This window comes from Pangasianodon hypophthalmus, chromosome 9, assembly GCF_027358585.1.
Source record: "Pangasianodon hypophthalmus isolate fPanHyp1 chromosome 9, fPanHyp1.pri, whole genome shotgun sequence".
Classification (NCBI taxonomy): Eukaryota; Metazoa; Chordata; class Actinopteri; order Siluriformes; family Pangasiidae; genus Pangasianodon; species Pangasianodon hypophthalmus.
In genome coordinates this window covers 30,028,164-30,053,217 of record NC_069718.1, presented here as the reverse complement: position 1 = coordinate 30,053,217, position 25,054 = coordinate 30,028,164, and the positions used below count along the sequence as shown (strand labels likewise).

Here is a 25,054-nt window from a genome sequence, read left to right as displayed (position 1 = left end):
TACTGTTAAACTGGTAACTTACTTAAGGTTAAACTCTGCAAAATTGACATTTACATTCAAACACACACACACACACACACACACACAAGCACACACAAATATTTAGGACAGCCTACAGCCTTGACGGGGCTATTATGGAGAATATTATTCAGTTGCATTTCTTAATCTCATTGGCTGCTAGACAATACACAACCTTCATGCTCCTAGTTTTGCTTATGGGCATTCAAATTATTTTCACTGTTTTTTTTTTTTTTTACTATTTTTTATAAACCATCACTTGAAGCGTCTTCAACACTAATTGGTTCATAACACCACAGAGCCTAATTGGCATAGCATATGAGCTACATAATACAGTACTTCAAATGTACTTTCACTGCATTTCCTTGCATCTCCAAATAATTCTTGGTTTATTACAAAATGCCTTTAACTTTCTGATTAATACTAAATGTTGTAAATTTGCGAATACTAAATGTAGTGAATTCATTTAGACAAGAGTTATATTTATATTGCATTACAGTTAAAAATAATTCCACAATTCCTACTGCATTTTCGTTTTCTTTTGTGTTCTAGAGAAGGTATCAACACATATTTTGTCTCTGCTAGTAACATGATTTATGGATGGAAGCAGAAGTGTAATGATCCCTGACGTATTGTACACTGAAGCATTAGAAATGGCTTTTTTAAGGATTTGGCTACAATGAAATGTTTCATGTCTTTTTTCTTTATTGTGTGACATCGACATTAATCATGTGACCAGACCACAAGATCTGTATATAGCATAATAAAAATGCAAAGCAATTTTGAAAGAGATAGCCATAAATTGATCCAAATAATATTCCTAACATCAGCTTATTCAAGAACATGTATATGTGGAACTGTAATTGAACATGTTCAAGAGCAGTTGTAAAGATTACAAAGCATTACGAAAAATGACAAGAGAAGCTGTATGCATTGATTTGTGTAAGGAGCATTCAGGAAGCATCAGATCTGGGTGTCACTCAGTGACAGACGGCTCTGGATTGATTTTCTTCAGCTTCTCTGTTATAGACAAATACTCCTTTTTCCTCTCCTCCTCAGAGAGCGAAGACGGATTGATCTCCAGGAATTTATATGCATCTCTAGCCTGAACACTGAAGACACCCTGAGCTCTCTGACAGCAAATACCAAATCTCTTCCAGTACTGAAAGATAAAAGGCATGTCAGCATTAATCACATTTACTAAAATATATTTTATAAAATATATGGACATAATTGAACTAGTTTCAACTTCAGTAATGAGCTGCACTGATGAATAATTAAAAAAAACACTGTAATGATACATGGAAAAAAAATCTAAAAACCAAAAAATTCTGCATTTTTTCATGATGATTTTAAAGGGTTAGTTCAATGTAAACTCAGCCTATGCAACTACAACTTTCAAAGCCAAGAATGGTTGTAAAGACATCATTAAAGTCATCCATGTGTCTCCAACGATTTAACCTCAATTTTATGAAGCAATGCCTTTTTCTAAGGAAAATAACCCCTCCTGTTGGTATTTGTTTATTCAGTTGGCGCACAGGAGCCTGATGTCCCAGCTGATAGATTGAGAATTAGGCTGGAAATTCATCTATGGTTTCTATTACTAAATAACTCAAAAGCAGTAGAAATGTCTATGGCGGTGCCTCCAAAATGTACAGTTAGCCTGTAAAACCTTAATAAATCCCAGAATGTTTATCTTAGAGTAATAAAAATTATTTATTACATGCAATCAATGTAGAGAAAGATAAGGCAATCACAATAAAATAAAGGAAACCTTTTAACTGTACTTCACATTATGAAATAAATAGAATTCCCAAATGAATTTGTTGTATTGAGTCTCTTTTAAACCCAAATGACCCTTGTTTGCATGTATAAACAACAATGAGGAACCCTGATTGGTCGATCACAGTCTGTCTCTCAAACAGGGAGAATGTCCTCGTTGGCTAAATATGAGACAAAAATAATGTAATACTTGAATCAATTCTAAATGTATTAAATGTGATGATATCTAGATTCAACACACAACAGGTGACTGCAGTTACTGCACAGAATCCATCTACTGGGCATTATTGTCACGTTTTTGAAGTCATGTTATTTTTTTTCTCATCATATTTCAGCAATCTGTCCCAATACAATTTTTTAAACTGATAAATGTGTAGATGCTTACTGTAGTTTTTATGTAGCAGAATCTTTGTATAAGACCGTGGGATAATGGGCCTTAGGCATAAAGTGGCATTACTGCAGAAAATGATTTGCAGAATAAAACTATTCAGTTACTAGGCTACTAGTCAAAATAAAGCGTAAAGTCTAAATGAATATTCAAGTGCATAACTTGTGATAAAATGTAGAAGTAACACAAAAGAGGTGCCTAAAAAGGACATTATAGCCATATACTGGGCATTACTGCCACAACATGACTTGATCTGACTTGATAGTTATGTTGTGTTTTGTCACCAGATGGTTTTAATCTGACCCAATACATGACAATTTCCTACAGTTTGTCTTGTATGTAATTTACAGAAGTGTAGATTTTCACAGTCTTGAGGTTATATAAATATGCTCATTTGCATATGCAAATGAATGGCAAAGAAGTTAAATAAACATGTAAATAAAATAAAATCATAAAAGGGGATAATGTTACAACACTACCATACTGTTTGTTTCCTCGGTCACTTCTGACCTGAACCAGCTGGTACTTTAAGGGCTCCTTGTTAAAAAACTTTGTTTTCTGATTTGTCTAGAATAACAAACATGCTATGCACAACTGTGCATTTATTTATTTATTTTTATCTTTTTTCTCCTGTCACACAGACTTTAAAGTCACACGGCATCCACATCTGATTCTAGTTAAGATGGTAATAACTTTCAATGATTATACACTAGCGTCTTGCTTGAGATTACAAAACTCTTTGCTTTGGATTCTGGAAAATATAGCATCAGGTGTACACTATTAATCAGAGTATATTATGGATAAACAAAAAACAACATAGGAAATGAAAGTGAGAACTCAGAGAATTCATGAAAGGCATAATCAAATTACATCAGGAACATTTGCTCAGCGTCTAACTTACCTTTCCTGCATCCTCAATGGAGCTCAGAAACTCATCCTTCATGTCCTCCATGTCAACGAGTTCCTCCCCAACAAAGGTTTTATCTTTCAGCGCGTGCAGAATAACATCCACCTTCTCCCAAAACTTTTTAAGATCAACCAGAATTTGTTGGATTTGAGAAAGACACCGCTGGACTTCCTTCAGGTGGTCAGGGTCAGGAATCTCACCTGGAATGATTTATGAGAGATCATTGTGAAGAACATGTCAAGAGCATAACATGCATGCAGATGCATTTACTGTATGTTTGTAACAATAAAATCATAGACAGACTCTCACCCATTCGTATTTTACAGTTGGCCAGCTGCAGCTGAAGATCAGTCTGCTTGATTTTGATGCTCCACATTTCATTTCGCAGACTGCTGTTCTCAGAGTCGAGTTGTTTCAGTGTTATATCCAAAGCAATGGCACTAGGATCCTTCATAGCATCTGGATAGCCTCTAAAAAAGTCAAGGAACTTCACAGTCCAGTGGGCATGTTTTTCCTTAAATCTTCTGAGGAAGTCTTCCAGCTCATGATTTGTTTTTTGAATATGTTTCTCATTTATTTCCATTTTGTCGACTATTTTTTTCAGATCCACTTCGAGCTTGGCCAGAGCATCCTCCAGACCCTTTATCTCATCAGATTTTTTCTCTTTTTTTTCTTCGGTCTCTTTTTGTTCTTGATACACGTCACTGGTGCATGTTTTCACACTTTGGTTGTGTTGATCATACCTGAATAATATAGTGCATTTCTAATAAATAATTGAATACAGCGATGTGGTCTGGATTTCATTTTCATTTTCAAGACAATGAACAATTTTCTTAAGGAAGACTTATTATGATGCACAAATGTGATTCTATACAACAGCTCAATAGGCACTTTCGCACCGGAGGAACCTTTTCATAGTTCCTAGAACTATTGGTGGAAGTTCCTAGTTTTTGGCGTGTTCGCACCACAGGAACTAGAAACAGTTTTAGTTCTAGGAACTCCGTTTGGGGGAACTAATTTAGCTCCTACTTCAGAGTAGGGTCTAAAACAGTTCTACAGGAACTACCAGTGACGTACGTGTACGCTGATTGGCCAAACGCACACGAAACACTGGCTACCCGGGATTTTTAAAAAAACATGTAAAATTATTTACTCCACGAACATGGAAAACAGCGATAACGGCATTTACCTGTTGTCTGCAGCGTTGTGTTCTTTTCTCAGCCTCTATGATATGTAACACTGCAAGTTTTCATAGGAGATTTAGTCAGATTTTCTTGCTATCTCAATGGCGTAAACTATGCGTTTACATAACATGTCCGTTATCACGCAACAAAAACAGCTCCAATCCCTGCGTCCTCCATTCACCGGTTGTTGACGTTTGTAAATGCCATGAATAAAAACGTCACTGTCGGCCGCTTCAGAGTTCCTGCTGCCGGTGCGAATGCAACCAGGAAAACGGTCCGAGGGAGAAATTGGTTCTCTAGGAACCACCCTGCTGGCTAGGCCTTAGAACTGAGTTCCTAGAACTACACGGTGCGAAAGTGCCTAATAAATCCTATTATCAATAAAGATAGAGCAGAACTGTTGTGCATTTCTGATCAGTACAGCTATGTTTGGTTTCTAAATGAATAAAAAAGAAGGGTGCTTACTAATGTAGAGAAGACCTCCCTTCTGTTCTTTTTTCATGCTCAAACAGTAACTTTACACATATAATTTCTATATGATCTACACCTATATACCTATATACATTGGCACTTTTTACAAAAAATATATTATTGTTATGACCTGAAACATCTTGTGATCCATGACCCTGAGTAACAAATTATTTGAATACTTAAAAGTAATCACCATCTGAACAAACAAGAAAAAAAAAAAAGACGACTTTGGACATCAAATTTACCTGCAATTATAAAATCACCCATGTGTTTCCCCTTTGAATTAAGTTGGCACATATTGTTCCTATAAGATATTACTAATATTTTCACCTCTTCACTATGCCATCCACTTGTGTTATGATGTCAGCGATCCACTCTTTGGCTTTCATCAGGTACCTCACTGCCAAACCGGGTTTGTTCTTCTCGACAGCTTTTTTCAATATTGGAAACAGGGAGTTGACCAGGTTGGAACTCGTGCTGACACACTACGAGAAAACATCAATCACCAAGTTAGTCATGTGATAGACTAGTAAGTCATGACAATTCACAGTGACTACATAACAGTAAACAATTAAAAACATCACCTGTCAGTACAGCGAATCATAACAGTATAGTAACTTCTGAAGTTATGTGATGCCGTCATGACTAATTGTGGTAATTTCTTATTTTCTAGTTTTCTCTTCCTGTTCTAGCTCGTTGTGACATGTTTGAGTCCAAATATTGTCCAGTGTACCTGTACTCCTTAGTTCCCCTTCAGGAACTAGAGCTGCGTCGAACAACGCTTTGGGAACGCCTCTGAGAGTGAGACCGCCAGAGCAATTGGGCGGTCTATGGCAGCCCTGGTGGCCACGGAGAGACATTTGTGGCTGACCCTGTCTAATTTTAAATAAAAAGACACGGTCTTTCTCCTGGATGCCCCGAAAGTGCTGACTGGCCTGTTCTGCGACGCTGTAAATACAGTCGTCGACAGGTTCCAGGAGGCCAAGAAACAATCGGCAGCGTTCCAGTGATTTCTCCCTCGCCACGCTCACGGCGAGGTCAGGACCTCTGAGGGCAGGCCCATCTAGGGAAGAGCAGTGTACACCTCATCATACAGTGCCCGTCTCTCCTTAGTGCCCTCAGGAGATCGTCTTGACAACCCTGCCACCCCTGGTGCTTCAGGGCACAGCGGTCTCCAGCAAGCACTTCTCTCAGCTTCCGCCCGGAAACGTAGCGGTTCTGGGTTGGCTCGCTACCTCCAAGGAGGTCTCTAGAACAGCCCCAAGTACACCAGAGATCAGTCTCGAGAGACTGATTCCCTTTGAAGACTATCTAGCAGCGTGGAAGCTTCTGCCAAATGTGTCTCAATGGGTCCTGCATACCGTAGAAAAAGGCTACAAGATTCAGTTCAGGTCTCGTCATCCTCTATTCAACAGGGTGTTTCCCACTCTGGTGGGCCCCGAGCAGGCCCTGGTCATAGAACGAGAAGTAGATACTCTCTTGAGGAAGGAGGCCATTGAGGTGGTCCCTCCTCTCGACAGATAGTCCGGGTTCTACAGCCGGTACTTCATAGTTCCGAAGAAGGATGGAGGGTTGCGTCCCATTTTAGATCTGCGTCTGCTGAACCGCTCAGTCATGAGACTCAAGTTCAAAATGCTCACGCTCAAACAAGTCGTGTCTCAAATCAGGTCCAAGGACTGGTTTGTCACGATAGATCTGAAAGATGCATACTTCCACATTTCCATTCTTCCTCAGCACAGGAGGTACCTGACGTTTGCTTTTGGGGGCAAAGCTTACCAATATCTGTTTCTTCCGTTCGCTCTTGCACTCTCACCCCTCACTTTCACCAAGTGTGTAGATGCTGCTCTGGCTCCACTGCGACTCCAGGGCATCCGCATACTCAATTACATCGACGACTGGTTGATTTTAGCTCAATCAGAGCAGATGGTGGTTCGACATCGAGATGTTGTTCTCGCCCATATGAAAGAATTTGGGTTAAGACTAAACACAAAGAAAAGTGTGCTTTCTCCAGTACAGAGGACCACTTATCTAGGCGTAGTGTGGGATTCGACCACTCAGGACCAAAGGGCTCCCTCCATGAGGAAATTGTACGCTGCTAAGTTCCTGAAGGGGAACGTCCCTAGGTTACGTCTGTAACCATACGTCACGCAGAGGCATTCCTAAAGCGTTGTTCGAAGCAGCGTCTCGTTCCCTCGGGGAACTATGGTTACAGACGTAACCTAGGGACATTCTTCTGTTAGCTGTGCGTTGCTGTGTTGTCTTGTGATACAAAGCTGTCATGTTTAAGTTTAACAATTGGATTATTATTATCTTCATGCATCGATCACACTTTTTTTAGACTGCTTCTCAATTTTTTCCACCCGATTCCATGGCTCCGCCTCCTCTGCTGATTCCGTGTGGTATTCTAACTTTGCCTTCTCAGCTGGTTCTGCCTTCTCTGCACTTTCCTTCCTGTGATGGCCTGAAGTAAGCTCTATCTGTAAATCCAGTTTTTGCTAATTTTGATGAATCTTTGGATTAGACGGGCTAGCCTCGTTTTGAGCCGACAGAAACACAGCTCTGTGCGGTAAGGCTCGCGGCGGCTTGTGTGTTTACATCAACACGTAATGGTGCAAGAACTCGGTGCTAATTTATAGTTACTGCTCATCGCTGGTGGAGCTTGTGACTGTTAGATGCAGACCATTTTATTTACCACGGGAATTCACCACTGTCCTCATAATCGGTGTATACATTCCCCCCAGCGCTAACGCTAAAGACTGTGAACTGTATGGGGCTATTAGCGAGCTGTACAATTCAAACCCTGATGGACTGTTTATTGTTGCCGGAGATTTCAACCATGCAAATCTCAAGTCAGTGCTCCCTAAATTTCATCAGCATGTGGACTTTGCAACGAGAGGGAAGAACACGCTGGACCTTGTTTACACAAACATCCCCGGCGCGTACCGGGCGGAGCCCCGCCCCCACCTCGGCTACTCAGACCACATCTCTGTTATGCTAATCCCAGCATACAGACCACTAGTCAGACGCTCCAAACCGGGTCTGAAGCAGGTGAAAACCTGGCCAGCAGGAGCCATCTCTGCTCTTCAGGACTGTTTTGAACACACTGACTGGCACATGTTCAGGGAAGCGGCAACTGACGGCGACTTCACCAACTTGGAGGAATACGCGACATCAGTGACTAGCTATATCAGCAAGTGCATCACTGTCTCCAAGACCATCACCACACGTTCCAACCAGAAGCCGTGGATGACTGCAGAGGTGCCTGCGCTACTTAGGACCCAAGACTCCGCCTTCAGAGCTGGTGACAAGGTGGCCCTAAGAACAGCGAGGGCCAAACTGTCCCAGGCCATCAGAGAGGCAAAGCGCACACACGCTCAGAGAATCCACAGCCACTTCAAGGCCAGCAGAGACACGCGGCGCATGTGGCAGGGCATCCAGACTATCACCAACTACAGGACAACATCACCTGCCTGTGACAGTGATGCCTCCCTCCCAGATGCGCTGAACGACTTCTACGCTCGGTTTGAGGCACAGAATGGCGTGACGGCGAGGAAGACCACCCCTCCTCCCAATGACCAGGTGCTGTGTCTAACCACGGCCAATGTGAGGAAGACTCTATGCAGAGTCAACCCACGGAAGGCTGCTGGACCAGACAACATTCCTGGCAGGGTGCTCAGGGGATGTGCAGACCAGTTGGCAGATGTTTTCACTGACATCTTCAACACCTCCCTGAGCAGCACCGTTGTTCCGACGTGCTTCAAGGCCACCACCATCGTCCCCGTGCCAAAGAAGTCTCAAGTGACCGTCCCGTTGCACTTACACCCATCATCATGAAGTGCTACGAGAGGCTCGTCATGAGGCACATTAAGACCCTGCTGCCCCCTCACTGGACCCCCTGCAATTCGCAACCGTTCAACAGATGACGCCATCACCACCCTCCATCTGTCCCTCACCCACCTGGACAATAAAGACACATATGTTCGAATGCTGTTCATAGACTTCAGTTCAGCATTCAACACAATCATTCCTCAGCACCTGATTGGAAAGCTGAACCTGCTGGGCCTGAACACCTCCCTCTGCAACTGGATCCTGGACTTCCTGACTGGGAGACCTCAGTCAGTCCGGATCGGGAACAGCATCTCCAATACCACCACACTGAGCACTGGGGCCCCACAGGGCTGTGTGCTCAACCCACTGCTGTTCACTCTGCTGACTCACGACTGTGTAGCAATGCACAGCTCGAATCATATCATCAAGTTCGCCGATGACATGACCGTGGTGGGGCTCATCAGCAAGAACGACGAGTCAGCATACAGAGAGGAGGTGCAGCGGCTAACGGACTGGTGCAGAGCCAACAACTTGTCTCTAAACGTGGACAAAACTAAAGAGATGGTTGTTGACTTCAGAAGAGCACAGAGAGACCACTCTCCGCTGTACATCGACGGCTCCTCCGTGGAGATCGTCAAAAGCACCAAGTTTCTTGGTGTTCACCTGGCGGAGAACCTCACCTGGTCACTCAACACCAGTTCCATAATGAAGAAAGCCCAGCAGCGTCTCTACTTTCTACGAAGGCTGAGGAAAGCACATCTCCCACCCCCCCATCCTCACCATGTTCTACAGAGGGACTATCGAGAGCATCCTGAGCAGCTGCATCACTGCCTGGTTTGGGAATTGCACCGTCTCAGATTGCAAGACCCTTCAGCGAATAGTGAGGACAGCTGAGAAGATCATCGGGGTCTCTCTTCCCTCCATCACAGACATTTACGCCTCACGCTGCATCCGCAAAGCCACCAGCATTGTGGACGACCCCACACACCCCTCACACACACCCCTCACACACACACCTCACACACCCCTCACACACACTCTTTATGTTTACACTATTTCAGCTACTTTTATTGTACTCTTGTACTATTTGCATTATTGTCACTAGGTTCACTTTAAACAGAACTGTGTACTGGTCAGCGCTGCACTGGGACTTACTATGCTCACTGTCTGTCCCAGTGGTCATTGTACTGTCTTGTACTGTTTTGTACTGTCTTGTGCTTTGCAACAAGAAGCTTTGGGCTACCTGAAACTAAGGGAAGTACTAGAGATGTATTTCATCATTTTATTATAAATGATAAATATAATTTAAAATAAATGTTTATAAATTTATTATAAATTAATATCTTTTTTAAGCTGCGTTAAGACTAGGCTACTCTTAAGGCAGAGCGCTCAGGTAATCATTTCAGTAATGTTTCTGCTGGGGGGCCAAGATGGCGGCATGAGAGGTGGACACGTTTACTGATGCTCCTGCCTCACACAATATTAAACTCATCATTTGATCAGTTGAGTACGTAATTTAGTTAGTTTTGGTGATGCAGCTTGGAATATTATGTCATTAGAAACTTTCTGGCCTGATTCTTTTGTGAAAATGCTGAAAACAGTGAAGAAACTCGAGAAAAAGGATCCGCCTGCGGATGCGGTTAGCGAAGACCCTCACATGGGTGACAATATTGGACAGCTCGATCCAGCGTTATCCAAAGCGCTGCAGGAGACGACTGAGAAAATCACGAAGGTGATTGATGATAAGCTGGGGTCGCTTGCACAGACCATTCAAGCCCATTCACAACAACTTGAACAAACGACGGGCAGACTTAACAAAGCCGAGAACAGAATTACTGATGTCGAATCATCAGTCGATACAGCAAATGTGCGGCTCCAAACTCTCACGCGCCAAGGTTCTTCACTTACCGATCACTTGGATGATTTAGAAAATTGAGGTCGGAGGAAAAATCTACGCATCATCGGTCTGCCTGAAAATGCTGAAGGTACTAACCTGACCACGTTTCTTCAGACTTGGTTGCCAGAGTTCCTTGGCATTGAAACCAGGTCAGGGATGCTCAAATTGGAACGAGCTCACCGCATCTCTCTGCCGAACGCTGATGCCAGGGGTAGGCCTCGTCCGCTCATTGTTAGGTTCCACAACTTTCAAGTTAAGCAGCGGGTTGTGGACGCCAGCAGACACGTGGCACAAAAAGGAGATCTGATGTACAACGACAGTAAAATATCTTTCTATCAGGATTTCTCTGCAGCTGTTCAACGCAAACGAAAGGAGTTCTACACGGTGCGGCAAAAGCTACAGCAGATGGGAGCCCAGTATGTCATGCTCTACCCAGCTAAACTGCGAGTTACCATCGGTAAAGTTGATAAAGTTTGCGAGTCCCCCGAGGAGGTCCAGGCATTTATGGACTCGACTAACTGAACATTGAAGGGAACACATTCTGTTGAATGGAACTGAACTATACCAGATGATATTAGTTAGGCCAAAATCATTAATTGGAGCTTCTTGTTTCCTGCCTACCTTATGTGTCATGTTGCCAAAATAATATTTGTCCTGTAAGTTTTATTTCGTACTCTAATTCGTTAATGAGTGAGGCAGGTTGCGTTAAAGTGGTTACAGGTTGTTCAGTGTCTGTTGTAGCCGTAACGTTACTCTCGCAGAGATGCAGCAAAAGCCTATTGTTACGCTGAACAGCGCTTTGTTATTGCACATCGTTCCCCTTGTTATGGGGGAAATACCCTCTTTAAATGTTTTGAGTTTGTTTCTTTTTGTACAATAGTTGCTATAATGTTTACTGTTGAAGCTCAGGCAGGCTATTTTTCTTTCGTGCATGGCAGCAGGTGTTATTTACATCTAATATATCTAAAGGAAGAAGCAGATCCGTATCTCTGTATTTCTCTATACTTTAATGCTGGGTAATAAATTAAGAATATGTACTTGGAATGTTAGGGGATTGCATGGGCCACTGAAATTAAGGAGGGTTATGTCTATTCTTATTAAGGAAAGGGTAGACATTGCTCTACTGCAAGAGACACATCTGGACGATGATGTATATTAAAGTTAAAGCACAACTGGATTGGTTAAATCTTTTTTTCATCATTCACAACTAGCAGTAGAGGGGGTTGCTATACTTATTAGTAACATCCCTTTTAATGCTTTAAAGACTGAAAAAGACAGATTTGGCAGATATCTTCATCTTAGTGGGGTCCTTTATGGGGAAGAGATTTCACTACTAAATGAATATTTTCCTCCTAATTTCTCCCCCGAATTTCTCACATCAACCCTTTCTAAATTTTCTGTATATTCCTCAGAAACACTTAGAATTGGGGGGATTTTAACTGTCTGATGGACCCTTTGATGGACAAATGGCCTATTAGAAATCCCACTCATACAAAGCAGTCAAAGGCACTAATAGCCATCTTTGAGGAATTGGATTATTTGGATGCTTGGCGAACTTTAAACCCCACACAAAGGGACTTTACCTTTTATTCTGGCCCACACAAATGTCACACAAGAATTGACTATTTTCTAATTAATAAGTTGCTTTTGCAATCAGTGTCTTGTTGCACATTGGGCAACATCTTGGTGTCAGATCATGCCGCTGTATATTTAGATATAATAATTCAGGAAGCCCCACAACAAACAAAGAGGTGGCGATTTAACACTAGCTTACTTAAGGATGTAGCTTTTCTTTCCTTTTTTCATACAGAACTTAAAATATTTCTTTCAATCAACTCTACTGGAACAGTTAACCCCAGTTAATTTAGTGTAACCTCAGATTCTACAATACTTGAAAGAATATACAATATAAGGACTTCTTTGGATTTGTTGCTGACACAAAAAGCCAATCGTAGTCTGTGAGGATCAGACTGGTTTTATTAAAGGAAGGAGTTCTAGTCATAATGTCAGGAGACTCTTAAATGTTATAAATATCTCACAGAAACAAAAACTTGACACTTTAGTTATTTCTTTAGATGCCAAAAAGGCATTTGATCGTGTCGATTGGCCCTATTTATTTTATACTTTACAGAAATTTGGGTTTGGGGACAAGTTTTTGAGGTGGGTGCAGCTGCTCTACAATAAACCGTCTTCTGCCGTCACCACTAATGGCCTCAGATCTAAAAATGTTCTTCTGGGTAGGGGCACAAGGCAGGGTTGCCCACTTTCGCCACTGTTGTTTTCCCTTGCCATTGAGCCCTTGGCAGAAATGATAAGATGTGATTCAATGATTAGAGGGGTCACAATAAATGGCAGGCAACACAAGATTTCACTCTACGCAGATGACATTCTACTTTTTTTTGCAAATACTTCAGTTCCATGACTGGTAGACGTTATAAACTCCTTTGGGCAATTTTCTGGTTATAAGATAAATTTTACAAAATCTGTTGCTTTACCATTGGGTAGTCTCACCTCAGAAATACAAATGCTCTCCTCTTTCCCTTTTAAATATTCCATATCAGGTTTTACCTATCTAGGGCTTCATATAACCCCTTCCTTCCAACTTTTATTTAAAAACAACTTTGCTCCTCTTTTGGAGAAAATTCATAGTGATCTACAGAGATGGAATTCTCTTCCCGTATCATGGTTGGGGAGAATAGCTATAATCAAAATGAACGTTTTGCCTCGTTTATTGTATCCTTTGATGATGCTGCCTATTTTACTTTCTAGCAAAGTTATTAAGGAGCTTAATGGCTGGCTATCTTGTTTTATATGGAGTAAAAGGAAACCTTCCTATTTGTAAGGGTGGTTTAGATGTCCCCAATATTAGATGGTATCAGCTGGCGTGTCAGCTTCGTTTTGTGGCCGACTGGTTAAAGAATGATCCATGTTCAATTTGGCTTGATCTTGAAGCCTCACAAGCTTTGTGCCCTCTTCAGAATCTCTTGTTTGTTAGCAATCCTAAAAAGTTAAAAGCTCTATATGACAGCCCGATCATACAGAACACTCTTAAGGCCTGGGTGCAGTCTCGCAAGCTAGAGGGTAGGTTTCATCTTACTTCAGCTCTTACACCAATTCAAAATAATCCTGATTTTCCTCCTGGTTCTGACGATTCTGGGTTTAATCTCTTGATCTCTTTAGGTATTGTGAGGCTGAAAGACATATTTGAGGGCTCTACACTTCTGTCTTTTGAACAGTTATCGGCAAAATGTAACCTTTCAAGACATAATTTCAGCGAAGGGATTTTATTGGCAAAAAGACCACATTGTATAATGATAATTGTATATCTAAAGTTGAAGAAATATTGTTAGAGGATGCAAGGCAAAAAAAAAAAAAATCTCGTATTTATGTTACGTTGAGTTTGACCCCCCCAGGAGACACAGAGAATCTTTGACAGTTATGGGAAAGCGACTTTACAATGAATATCTCTAGCGAAGATTGGGATTCAGTTTGGGATTATGCTAAGAGAATATCAGTGTGTAACAGAGCACGTGCTATTCAATTCAAAATAATACAGCGATGACATATCAGCCCTTATATCAGAAATAAGATGAATCCAAAATTTTCCCCTTACTGCTCTAAATACAAAACATCAGTTGGTAATTATAGTCATTGTATCTGGTCTTGTCACAAAATTCAGTTATACTGGAAGAAAATTGCAGATCACATTGGCAATATCTCGGGAATGCATATAGATGTTGATCCCTGTTCATTTATTCTAGGTATGCCTGCTGGTGGTATTTCGAATAAACATCATAAAAGACTTTTCAGTATCTTAACTTTTGCTGCAAGAGAGAACATTTCTTTCATTTTTCATTTCTTTCATTCTTTCATATTTTTCATTGTTCTGTTGGAATGTTTATCAAAAAACCTCAATTAAAAAAAAGTAATGTTTCTGCTGTTCAGACTGTTCAGTTTAAAATGCAAAACATCTGTTTAAGGACCACAATGGGAGTGGCCCAAATCAGAACTGAAGAGATCAGATTGCATCTACATTACATTTAGTCATTTAGCAGACGCTTTTATCCAAAGCGACTTACAAATGAGGACAATGGAAGCAATCAAAATCAACAAAAGAGCAATGATATGCAAGTGCTATGACAAGTCTCAGTTAGCCTTACTAATAACGCATATATGTTAGCCATCCATAGCAGTGGGTGTGTAGATTGAAGTGTTAAAGGGGGAAAGACTCTTTTTGAATAAACATTTAAATCAGAGGGCCAACCGGACAGCTCTTATAGCTGGCATTGATGGTTATGAAGAATTTAGGCCTCATACCTTCAGCAGAACAGCTTCAGAGGATCCGAACAGCAGTTGTGTTTCAATAGCTTGATTTCTGATCAGACGCTCCAGCTTTGGGAATCCTCCCAGACTCAGGAAAGTCAGGCGATAAAGGAGAGCCGTTCGCTCCGCAGATGGAAGAAGCTGCTGAATGAAATCGGCTCTCACTATAGAGTTGTCGTCGACAATCTCTGAAATATTTCAAACATTTGTGATGGTTAACAACCTTTGGCATTCAATAGCTAATGGATGAAAAAGGATACTGTACACATAAAAGGCTGTTTTGGTTTGAACTTGTTTTAATTAAATCAATACACTCTGAAAAATGCTGAGTTGTTTTCAATCCATGGCTGGGTAACAGCAACCCAGCATAGGTTACATTTATAATCCGATGTGTGTTTTGTCCAATATTTACCCAGCCATGGGTTGAACACAACCCAGAATGTTTGTTTTTTTTTTATTGTAAGGAGATAAAATATGCACTACTAGGGGTCCCTGCAGAACTGGCACAAGAACCACTGTTATAACATTTTAAAGGGAACTCACCCTATTTCCAAGGCCCTGTTTACACTGTTATTAAGATGCATTTTGGTCAATCGGATCACAAGTGGACGAAGGAGACACATACATGTTTACACCTGGTGTTTTAATCCGTCTCTTTTGTCCACTTTCAACCACTTCTGTCCTGATTTCTTGGAGGGGAGGATTTATGGGTAAGCAAATGAATGGGCGCATGCAATTTACATATAAACGTGACCGGAGACAGCAGAAAAACATAGTGACAGCAGCGGTTTTCATTTCTGCAATGTGTGTTAGAAATCCAGAATGGTGAGAGAACATTGCGCCTGATACGTTTATCCTTTCCAAAACAAACTTTTATCTCTTAGTTGAAAATGTTGAAATCCTGTCTGGCTTGCGCGCTTTCCATAATGTTTACGCATTATATCTGTAGGCGGAGAGTAGGCGGTCTTTTGTGGCTGTTTGAACGCATTCGACCACATGAGCATCTACACCACGAACACAATCCGGTCAAATGCGTTTTCGACTACCTCTGGAAGGTAGTGGACAAGCTCAAAACGTTTCACATCTCGTGTACAGAGATGGGCACAAATACATCAAAATGTATTTAAAATAAAAATACAAAATACTGTGTGGGAAAATGTCTTTAAATACAAATACAAAATACTGTGTGGGAAAATGTATTTAAATACAAATACAAAATACTGTGTGGGAAAATGTATTTAAATACAAATACAAAATACTGTGTGGGAAAATGTATTTAAATACAAATACAGTATTTTGTATTTTGAAAATACAGAAAATACATGTGAAATTGGCCATCCAGTGAAGTAACACTATTAAGGCCTGTTTACACCAATAACGATAATTATAAAGATAACTATATTAGTGTATTCTAAGTGTACAATGCAGTTGTGTCATTTGTCACTTTAAATGCTCAAGCTCTTTAAAGCAGAAATAATTCCGATTGGCTGTCAATGTTTTGATCGTTCATCATTTGTTGTGCTGTTATGGTTATAGTTGTGGTGTGCTATCTGCTATTCACTTAGATTTAGGATGTACTCACACTAGGGGATCTGATCTGTGCTTGAGCGCAATTGACCCCTAAAGTCCAGTTCATTTCACAAGAGAGACTGCTCTGTACCGTGCCCAGTGTGGCTCATTTAACTATGCCCTGGCCCGCTTGAGGAGGTGGCTCGGGTGCAGTACGGATGCATGGAGCCGGAGCATGGAACAGTTAGTTTACTATTTTTGTATGCGCTATTGTTATCATTATGACAGCAAAAATCTTTATCACTACTTGGATATCACACTTTTCAATTAATTTAATTCGAGTACATTTAGATTTATAATGGCTCTGGTTCTCATCTTATTGATGAACAGGTATTGTAGTTTGCGAGTAAAGCTGCAAATTCCACCATTAACCTCAGCTGCCTCTGTAATAATCCTCTGATATATGTCTGTTAGCCAAAGGACAATCGCGCTTAGGCTTTAGTACAAGGCAACTGTGCCTAGTGTGAGTATGCCCTAGGCCTAGAACAATTTTTTGAACTTTATATCTTTATTATTAGCATTATAGTTATCTTTGTCTTGGGGTACACACACAGAAAGCTGCTGATTTCTCATTTATCCATGTCTCTTTATCGCTCTGAAGTGTCAATAACTCCTGCCCACTAAAAGCTCCACAGATATATTTGCATACCACGACGATATATAAATGATATAGAAAAAGTTCAATCGATTTACACTTTATATCGTCACCAGCATATATTGTCGTATTGGCATAGCAAGCAGTAATGCTTAAAGGTTAATGAACACATCTGACTAGCTAGTTCACTAGCTAAACCAAAATCTTACCAAAAAAAAAAAAAAAACTATCAAGACTGACTAGTGCTAATGCTATGTTCCTCTTGCTAGTGCTCTTTTTTCCTTCATGCTTTTTTCATGCCTTTTTTCCTTCATGCTATCTTATGCTGCCTTCACAGGCTATCAAATTATTTATTTATTTATTTATTTATTTATTTATTTATTTATTTATTTACTTATTTATTTATTTATTTATTGTAAATATGAGTTTTCTAGTTGGAAATTGGACATGAATGCCTTTGTCATATTTCCTACTGGGAAACCCTGAGATAATGTTTATAGCCAAGTTTCTGAGCTGTGCAGGCCATAAACTTTAAACATGGCGGAGGGGAAAACAGTTGCTGCTGGGACAGGTATGCTTTTTTTCCCCACAAAACAACATCACCTTGTTTTAATGTTAAAGTCATGCACATAGTAGTGCAATAACCATTCCAAGCATTTTGTATGTTTTATACACAGCAAAACAGCATGTATTTGACTGAAAATCCAGAATCGTCAACAAGCTAACTATAAAGATAGCTCTGTGAATGTTTACATGGTTGTCAACGAATGGGATGCTATATTTTATTCAAAATTAAATATCTTAAATATCTACGATTTTGGCTTTAATATGATTTTCCCAGGAAACCTGGCGTCCTCCACGAGTCCTATTCTTTCCAACAGCAAAGCACTTGAATGCGACAAGCTTGTAATCAGGACTTATGAAATTGGAAGTAGGAAATTTTGATAGCACATGAAGGCAGTATTATTCCTTATTTCCTTACAGGATTCCAGAAAATTCCAGATAAAAGTGCCAGATAAAAGTCCAGTGGCAATAAAGATACAAAAAAATGAAGAAATGTTTATAAACATTTAAAAATGATGAATAGTCTCAACTTTAGATTGGGTACTGCTAAAACATGAACAAATGATTAATAAATGATTTGTAAATATGTGAAAAATAGGGTCAATTCCAGTCATTTGGGACACTTTTTGCCACCACAATGACTGCTAATAAAGGTAATAATGATTAGTAAATGTTTATAAACATTTACAATTGATGAATAGTTTCCACTTTAGATTGGGTACTGCAAAAACATTAACCAATAATTAATAAATGTTTTAAGATGTGCAAATAGTAGAAATCTACACAACAAACCAAGACCAAATATGTGACTTTTACAGACTGTGATTAGGAGTTAATGACTATATTAACATGAATAGTTTGTGAAGTGCTTAAAATGAATAATTAAGCTATATTTTCACAACATTTGTAAATGTAAAAATGAGCATTAGCTAATATGTGAAATGAAGTTTAATAGCATTTGTAAGCATTCAAAAGTACATTAACAAATAAACTCGTAATCATTGTATAATTTCTGTTAAAATTATTTGCAGATTTTTAAAACGCATTGAAAGTTTAATTCCATTTGTAAACATTAACTAATGATCCGTTAAGCATTATATAATGTTTGTAATGATTTATTAATGAAGCTTTTAATCATTGTAAACCATCTGTCAGAATCATTTGAAGATTTTTTTAAAAATGCATGATCATATGAATTGAAAGTTTAAACACATTTGTAAGCATTTCTTCAGTTTATATTAAATGATGATCTGTTAATCATTAGGTAATGTTTAATAAGTTCATTAGTAAACATTAACAAGCACATTATCTCATATTTCTAGATCTGTGAATATATATTAACTAATGATCCGTTCAGCATTACATAATGTTTGTTACTGATTTATTAATGAAAGTTATTATAAAGTGTTACCGATGACTTTTGGGATTGTGTTTGCTTTGTTTCAGAATAAACATACCTAACTCAGCCTTCATCAGCTCTCCAGAGGATTCTGCAATAAGAAGAGAAAATACAGAGTGGCATCAAACACTTTCAAAGGGCACAGATACATATTCAGTGAAATGAACAGCTATAGCTACAAATAGCACATATTCAGGTGCTAACATAACTACCAAAAAAGAGACTACCATCAGGGTTTCTAAATGAGCAGCATGCACTGCAGCATTGTCTTCTTATATCTGTTTATCAGCCCAACGCAGCACAATGCTGTAAGGTCTGTGCCAAGGTTTCCACACCAAAACACCACATTTTACATACACAAACAATCTATATTTTCATGTTTCATGGCATTTGATGCGATTGGTCAACAGTAGAGCAGATCATCATAAAGTTTTGAGAGTTTAAGGATATTCTGTTGATTTTGAGGGTGTGTCCTTCCTGGGGTCTTTCATCTAAACACCCACTTGGGACCTGATCAGGTCCAGGGTCCCTTTTCATGTTAATCATGTCTTCATGTGGAGCAAGGGGTATTTAAGGGAAGTTTGCAAAAGATTCAGGGGGATTCTGTACAGGCACGTGAACCCCATAGTGCTGTGTGTTCTTCATGAAACACCATATTTCTCTATTTTCAATGGGAATCTGTAGTCAGATCTCCCACACCATTGCTGTGTCTCATCTCTTGCCAGGTATGCAATGTTTCTTATTTCTATATTCTGTGACTGGAGGTAGAAAAACAGGGGTTTGTTTTGAAATGGCAGGAGTTAACGGATGTTCTGCCCAAGCCATCAAACTGACATCATCAGAGAAGGATCACCATGAAAAAGTGCATTTTCCGGTTTGGATTAAAGATTATGGGGCACTTATATTAAAAATAATAATAATGACCCACACAGATAAATGATTTATAATAAACACTGCAATACTCTGTGATTAGGTTAGTAACAGACTAAAATCTTGTTTAGGTGGCACACTGGGGCACGCCAACTGAGCTTTTACAGCAACAAAGTTTTGTTTGACTAAATAAGGGAAGCCTCAAGCCAACCCCTTCAAATCTAACCAAAGCTACTAAATATTAACAAGATGCGCCACTGTCATTACAATTAATGGTTGAGGGAATGCAACACTCAATATGGCCGCTCTAGCAAAGGAAGTCTCACTTTCCAGTAAAAACCACCAATCGTCCATCGATGAAGACTGACGGTTCTTTGGGGCGGGGTTCTCGTGAGGTGCTTGTCAGTCTGTGCGCATGCGCAGTAACTGAAGCGACCTCGAAAAAGGTGATTTTAAGCTCAATCTAAGCTTCAGAAACAAATGTTAAGGTACAGTCGATGTCAGTTTTAAATGTTGTTCATAAATATGTTGTTTGAAGGGATTTTAGCTGGTGATTGTAGAAATAGCAGTCTTTATTTATTTATTTATTTATTTTTATTGCAAGACAAGAATACAGAGTTGATATTTAAAAGATGTTTGTACATAATACACAAAGTATCAGGAATATACATTATGTCAACTGAAATCAAAGAAGTATTAAAGATTACAAGAGAAAAAGTAGGAAAAAAATAAGCCAAAAACATAAGAACTTGAGGGTAAGACATTTAACCATCAATTACAATATACAAATTAAAGTCATTGCAAAATGAAACAGTTCTTCTTGCTTTCTTATTTTCTGACAATGAGATGGTATTTAGATAATTTTTAAATTCTGTCAAAAAAAAACAATAAAATGCGGTTTGTTGTTTAGAAATAGCAGTCTTCCCCATTCACGTCTTGCTAGTATGACGTCAATAACTGGCCAGAGACGTTGCAAACATGGCCACCGAGTGGCACGACTTCCGTGAACGGACTTTGATCCAACCCCGTTAAATGTAAGGAAGTACTAGAGTTTTGATGTACTCAAGTATTAAAGGTATAAAAACAACATGTATTTATGAAATGTAGTGGAGCAAAAGGAATTATAGGTTTTATCTAAATTTTATGTAGTAAAATGTTTCCAAAGTAGAAACTACAGATATTTGAAAATGTGTTTTTATTGAGTAAAAAGACTTGAACACTGTCCACCTCTGCACAGAACTGTTATTTCAGGCTAAATGAAGGAGTTTCAAATGGAAAGTGTCTTACCTGTGCTATTAGCCATGTTTTTAATGAACATTCACTGGCCAAGTATCCAACTGTAAGGACTCTAGAAAAATGAGAAAAGATGTGAGAGAGAGGATCTATCCACCTTTCGCCACACTGGATTTTGACAGTTCTAGGTGAGATGTTATCCAATCAGAATCCTCACGTCACAAAGCCCCGCCCCTTTCGTCCAATCAGAATCCTCCACGTCACAAAGCCCCCACCCCCTACATCCCTCTTTGCCCTTTGATCTTTCATTTTTTGATTTTTAACTTTATAAGATTTTGATAAAAGCTTCTGTTAACGCTCTGTTTTGTTTTGTTTTTTGCAGAAGTGGAGCTCGCGTTAAACCAAAAGTGCAGGAGACATACGACGGAATTCAGAAGCAGCTTGTTTGCGGTAAAAGACATTAAGAGCGACAGAGTATTCACGCACAAACACCGACACGGATGTGGGGATAGATATATGAGTATAAATACGCGGATGTATTGCACAGTGTATTGCACTAAATGTAGCGGGAGAAATGTATTGCACTTGCCCTTCATATAACAGCTGTGCACAGTTTATTTATGGGACAGGGGTGACTCAGGCTCTGGGTTCCTGCGGATACGGAGCTGGTGGATCCTCGAGCAAGGCCCGTTGATTTGTGAAAAAACCTTTTCCCCCGTGGTGTAATGAATAATTGGAAATAAAGTTCATTTATATTTTATATAAGTACCATGAGCCCTTGTTTTTGCTCCCACGGGCGCGCACGAGCTCCGGCCGGTTGTGGACAGGTGGTGTTCCTCCGAGCGGTGAAATGAAGGAACAGGTGATTGGGGAAAAGGGTTTAGGAGCATTAGATAAGTAACAGCGTCTTTCTAGCCTCTTCGTGCCGGAACACGAGAACGTCGAGATGGTTCGCGGAAAAAAAATAAATAAAAAAAGTTTGTTGAACTTGCGTTGTTTCTTCTCTCTAAAAACATTATTTAAATAAATACTCTGTGTATTTTTAGTCGTGAAAGTTCACGCCGAGGTTCATCCGAGGTCTGAGTATCAGGGTAAGCTTTCTGTTATTTTCTCTTTTATTTAGATGATGCTTTTTTTTTAAGACATGTTTTCTCTTTTAAAAAAAGTTGTGCGTGAAGAGTTTGAGGGAATCAACCTCACGCAGTCAGATCCTGGTACCGTTCTTTCTCTCTTTTTGTTTTTGTTTTGTTAGTTTTCTTTCTCTCTGCCCGAACAAGACCATCGACAGAGTGTCAGTCAGGCGGCCGAAGCCGCAAAGACAGAAGCGGCTGCAGGAAACACCTGCGGATCATCAGAATGCTGAGTCGTGTTCCAGCTAATTATATCGCTACTGTTTCTACCTTGTGTGGGAAGCTGTGATTTGAAATGATGCCTTTAATAGTGTGTCTGTGTTAGTGTCTATGTTGAGTCACTATTTCTGACTGAAAGACGTGGTGAACTGAACTCTACCGTTCGGTCGAGGGGAACGTTATAATCAAAAATCCACATAAAAATAAAAAATGATTTACCCCAAAGGTGTAGCTTTTTATTTAGTCCCCCACAAAATAAATCAAAACATGTGAAAATCATCAAAACATATAAAATCATCACATATAAAATAATAAAACTAATACAAACTAGAATATAAAAATCCTATAAAATAATCCATAAAGAAATGGAAGGGAAATTCGATAGAGTCCTAGCCGGATTACAGTTAAGCGTAGACCGATTACGGCTAGTAACTACAGGGTGAAGCGACGCCTGGTCTTCTCCCACACTGTAAAAAGTGATTTTTTGAACTTGTAAATAAAGCCAGAATAATTTAAGTATATTTTACAAACAAATCCTATTTTGTCTTTTTATTTAAAAATGTCACGTATAATTCAATAAGCTACTTGAGGTTTCGTTTTCATTTACTGTGCTTAAATACATAAGTAAATTCAAATGAATCTGCCGAAGTAACATTTACTTAGTGTTTTGTCATCTAATGAACTAATGCAAAAAATGACAAACGCAAGTAACACTTACTCCACGAAGCCAGGCAATCTATGCGCATGCTCTCTTGGTTCTGAAGTTGGCGCGCAGAGGAAGGCAATGGAGAATTTTCTCGAAGACTGATTCAAGGTTCAAGGTTCAAGGTTCTTTATTTGCCAATGCCACCATATGTGCACACATACAGAGGAATCGAAATACCGTTTCTCTTCTCTCTTATCAAGTGTTTACGCTCAATGCAGTCAGTGCATATAGAACAGATTTTGTATGAGGGTAACAGCAGTGTACTTGATAATAAATAGATATAAACAAACAGAGTGAAAAATATATTGTAAACATCTGAATGAATATACATCTAAGTAAATGTAAACAGTGTATTCTGTAAAATATACAACTATACGTCCAAAGGTGCAGATATACCTGCAGGTAAATGTAAACGTTCAGTATATCTCTGAGTAAATGTAAACAGTGAAGTCAGTTTATATACAATATACAATATCCAATATCCTCCCAAGGGTGCAAAAATACAAGCAATAAATGTAAACGTTGAGTAGCTCTGGGTATAGAGTCCTATTGTAAGATGCAATACAGAATAGCAGCAGTATGGCAGTAGTGCAAAAGGCTATAAGGTGTAAAAGTGCAAACAGTGTCAGATTTAAGTAGTTTGTACATGTAACGTTTTGAATAGGTTTTGACTGATGTGATTTTTACACGGTAAGTTATGAAATATTTGTTTATTGGTCAATTTAGTTACTTTTGCAGAAAAGTATAGAGCTGTTAAGCTGTCTGCGGTCCTGGTGGTTAAAGAGGTAACGCGTTAACTGTTAATATAGTTGACAGAGTTGAGTTTGCTAAAGAACCGATTTGCACAAACATCCGTTATTAGCAAGCGGCATCTGTGTCGAAAACAATTGTCTTGTATTTTACATGTAATCTGCGGAGAAGTTTAATGTACAGTGAACTTTAAAATGAACTTTGCCGGATGCGAGCGGCGCAAATGGCAATATAATTCAAGGGTGTGTGTTTATTCATCTGTGAGAATAAATAATTGTGCCCTCACGTGCTATCTGAATTATTAGAAATTGGACATCGGAAGTCATATTTACAAACCCGGAATGATCCCCGAGGCCGAGGCCGAGCCCCGAGATGGGTGGGACATTAACTTTAATTAAGCCGCTAATCCCCCATTAATCCCCCATTAATCCCCCATTAATCCCCCATTAATCCACATCAACTCCACTGCTTTGTCTTACTGATAAAATCGATAAGCACTTGATGCATGTTAATCAAGTTAAACAGAGATTATACTCCCTACTGAACCTATACAATAGTGATACATTAGTACTGTGTGTAATATAGTATACTTGCAAACATTTAATGTAGTTGTTCCAAAATAAATTAACTGGTCAAATTTCAAATCAGTAAGATCAGTATATTTATTCAAATTTGGTAAAAAATCTATTTCTGACATTAACATTTCTAACATATGTTCCACAGATTGCACTCACCATTCAAGCTCATGCAAGGTAAGTTGGTGTAACACTTCCCAGTGTGCAATAATGAATTCACAGAGGGCGGTTGCACATTTAAGGTGGACTTTATTCTGAAAAATATGAATGAATCGTTTCAGTAGCGGCACTCGTGGTTAGCACGCATTTACTCCCGCTGATTCTCTCTCGAGATTCAGCGAGAGCACAATTCCATAACTCACCACGCCGCTTCACCGCCACCAGCTGGCGCAATCTGAGACCGCGACTTTTTCTAAGCCCGCAATGTCTATTTAACATTAGAAACAGTATGTAGCTTACTCCTTTTTTTCCTGTTTTACATTTCCGGAGTGCAATGCTTTTACCCATTGCGTTACATTGGCAATACTTCTTACAGCATGTACAACACTGATTAACCTTGCAGCATGACACAGATTTCTAGATATAGATATATATATATATATATATACACACACAGTTGAGGTCAAAAGTTTACATCCCCCTCTCA

At 39.4% G+C, this 25,054-nt stretch overlaps 1 protein-coding gene and 1 pseudogene across 1 annotated transcript; both read right to left on the bottom strand.

Annotated features, from left to right (window-relative positions):
- LOC128318753 (uncharacterized) overlaps positions 1–25,054 on the bottom strand; it is a 57,747-nt pseudogene that overhangs the window by 13,945 nt on the left and 18,748 nt on the right.
- Positions 701–24,586, bottom strand: LOC117598112 (uncharacterized). The gene is made up of 8 exons (XM_053236680.1): positions 24,568–24,586; positions 21,083–21,143; positions 18,984–19,016; positions 14,793–14,986; positions 5,081–5,235; positions 3,405–3,838; positions 3,090–3,295; positions 701–1,180 (listed from the first exon to the last, which is right to left on the bottom strand). The coding sequence occupies exons 2-8, from the start codon at positions 21,111–21,113 to the stop codon at positions 995–997; spliced, it is 1,239 nt and encodes a 412-aa protein (XP_053092655.1). The 5' UTR covers positions 21,114–21,143; positions 24,568–24,586; the 3' UTR covers positions 701–994.

Bases quoted from the DNA above. Each gene is read 5' to 3' on its own strand.
- LOC117598112 (XM_053236680.1), bottom strand. From the start codon at position 21,113: ATGTTCATTAAAAACATGGCTAATAGCACAG. The intron at 3,296-3,404 runs GTGAGAGTCTGT...AAATCATTCCAG, and splicing joins CAACTGTAAAATACGAATGG to GTGAGATTCCTGACCCTGAC. The intron at 1,181-3,089 runs GTAAGTTAGACG...TTTATCTTTCAG, and splicing joins CCATTGAGGATGCAGGAAAG to TACTGGAAGAGATTTGGTAT.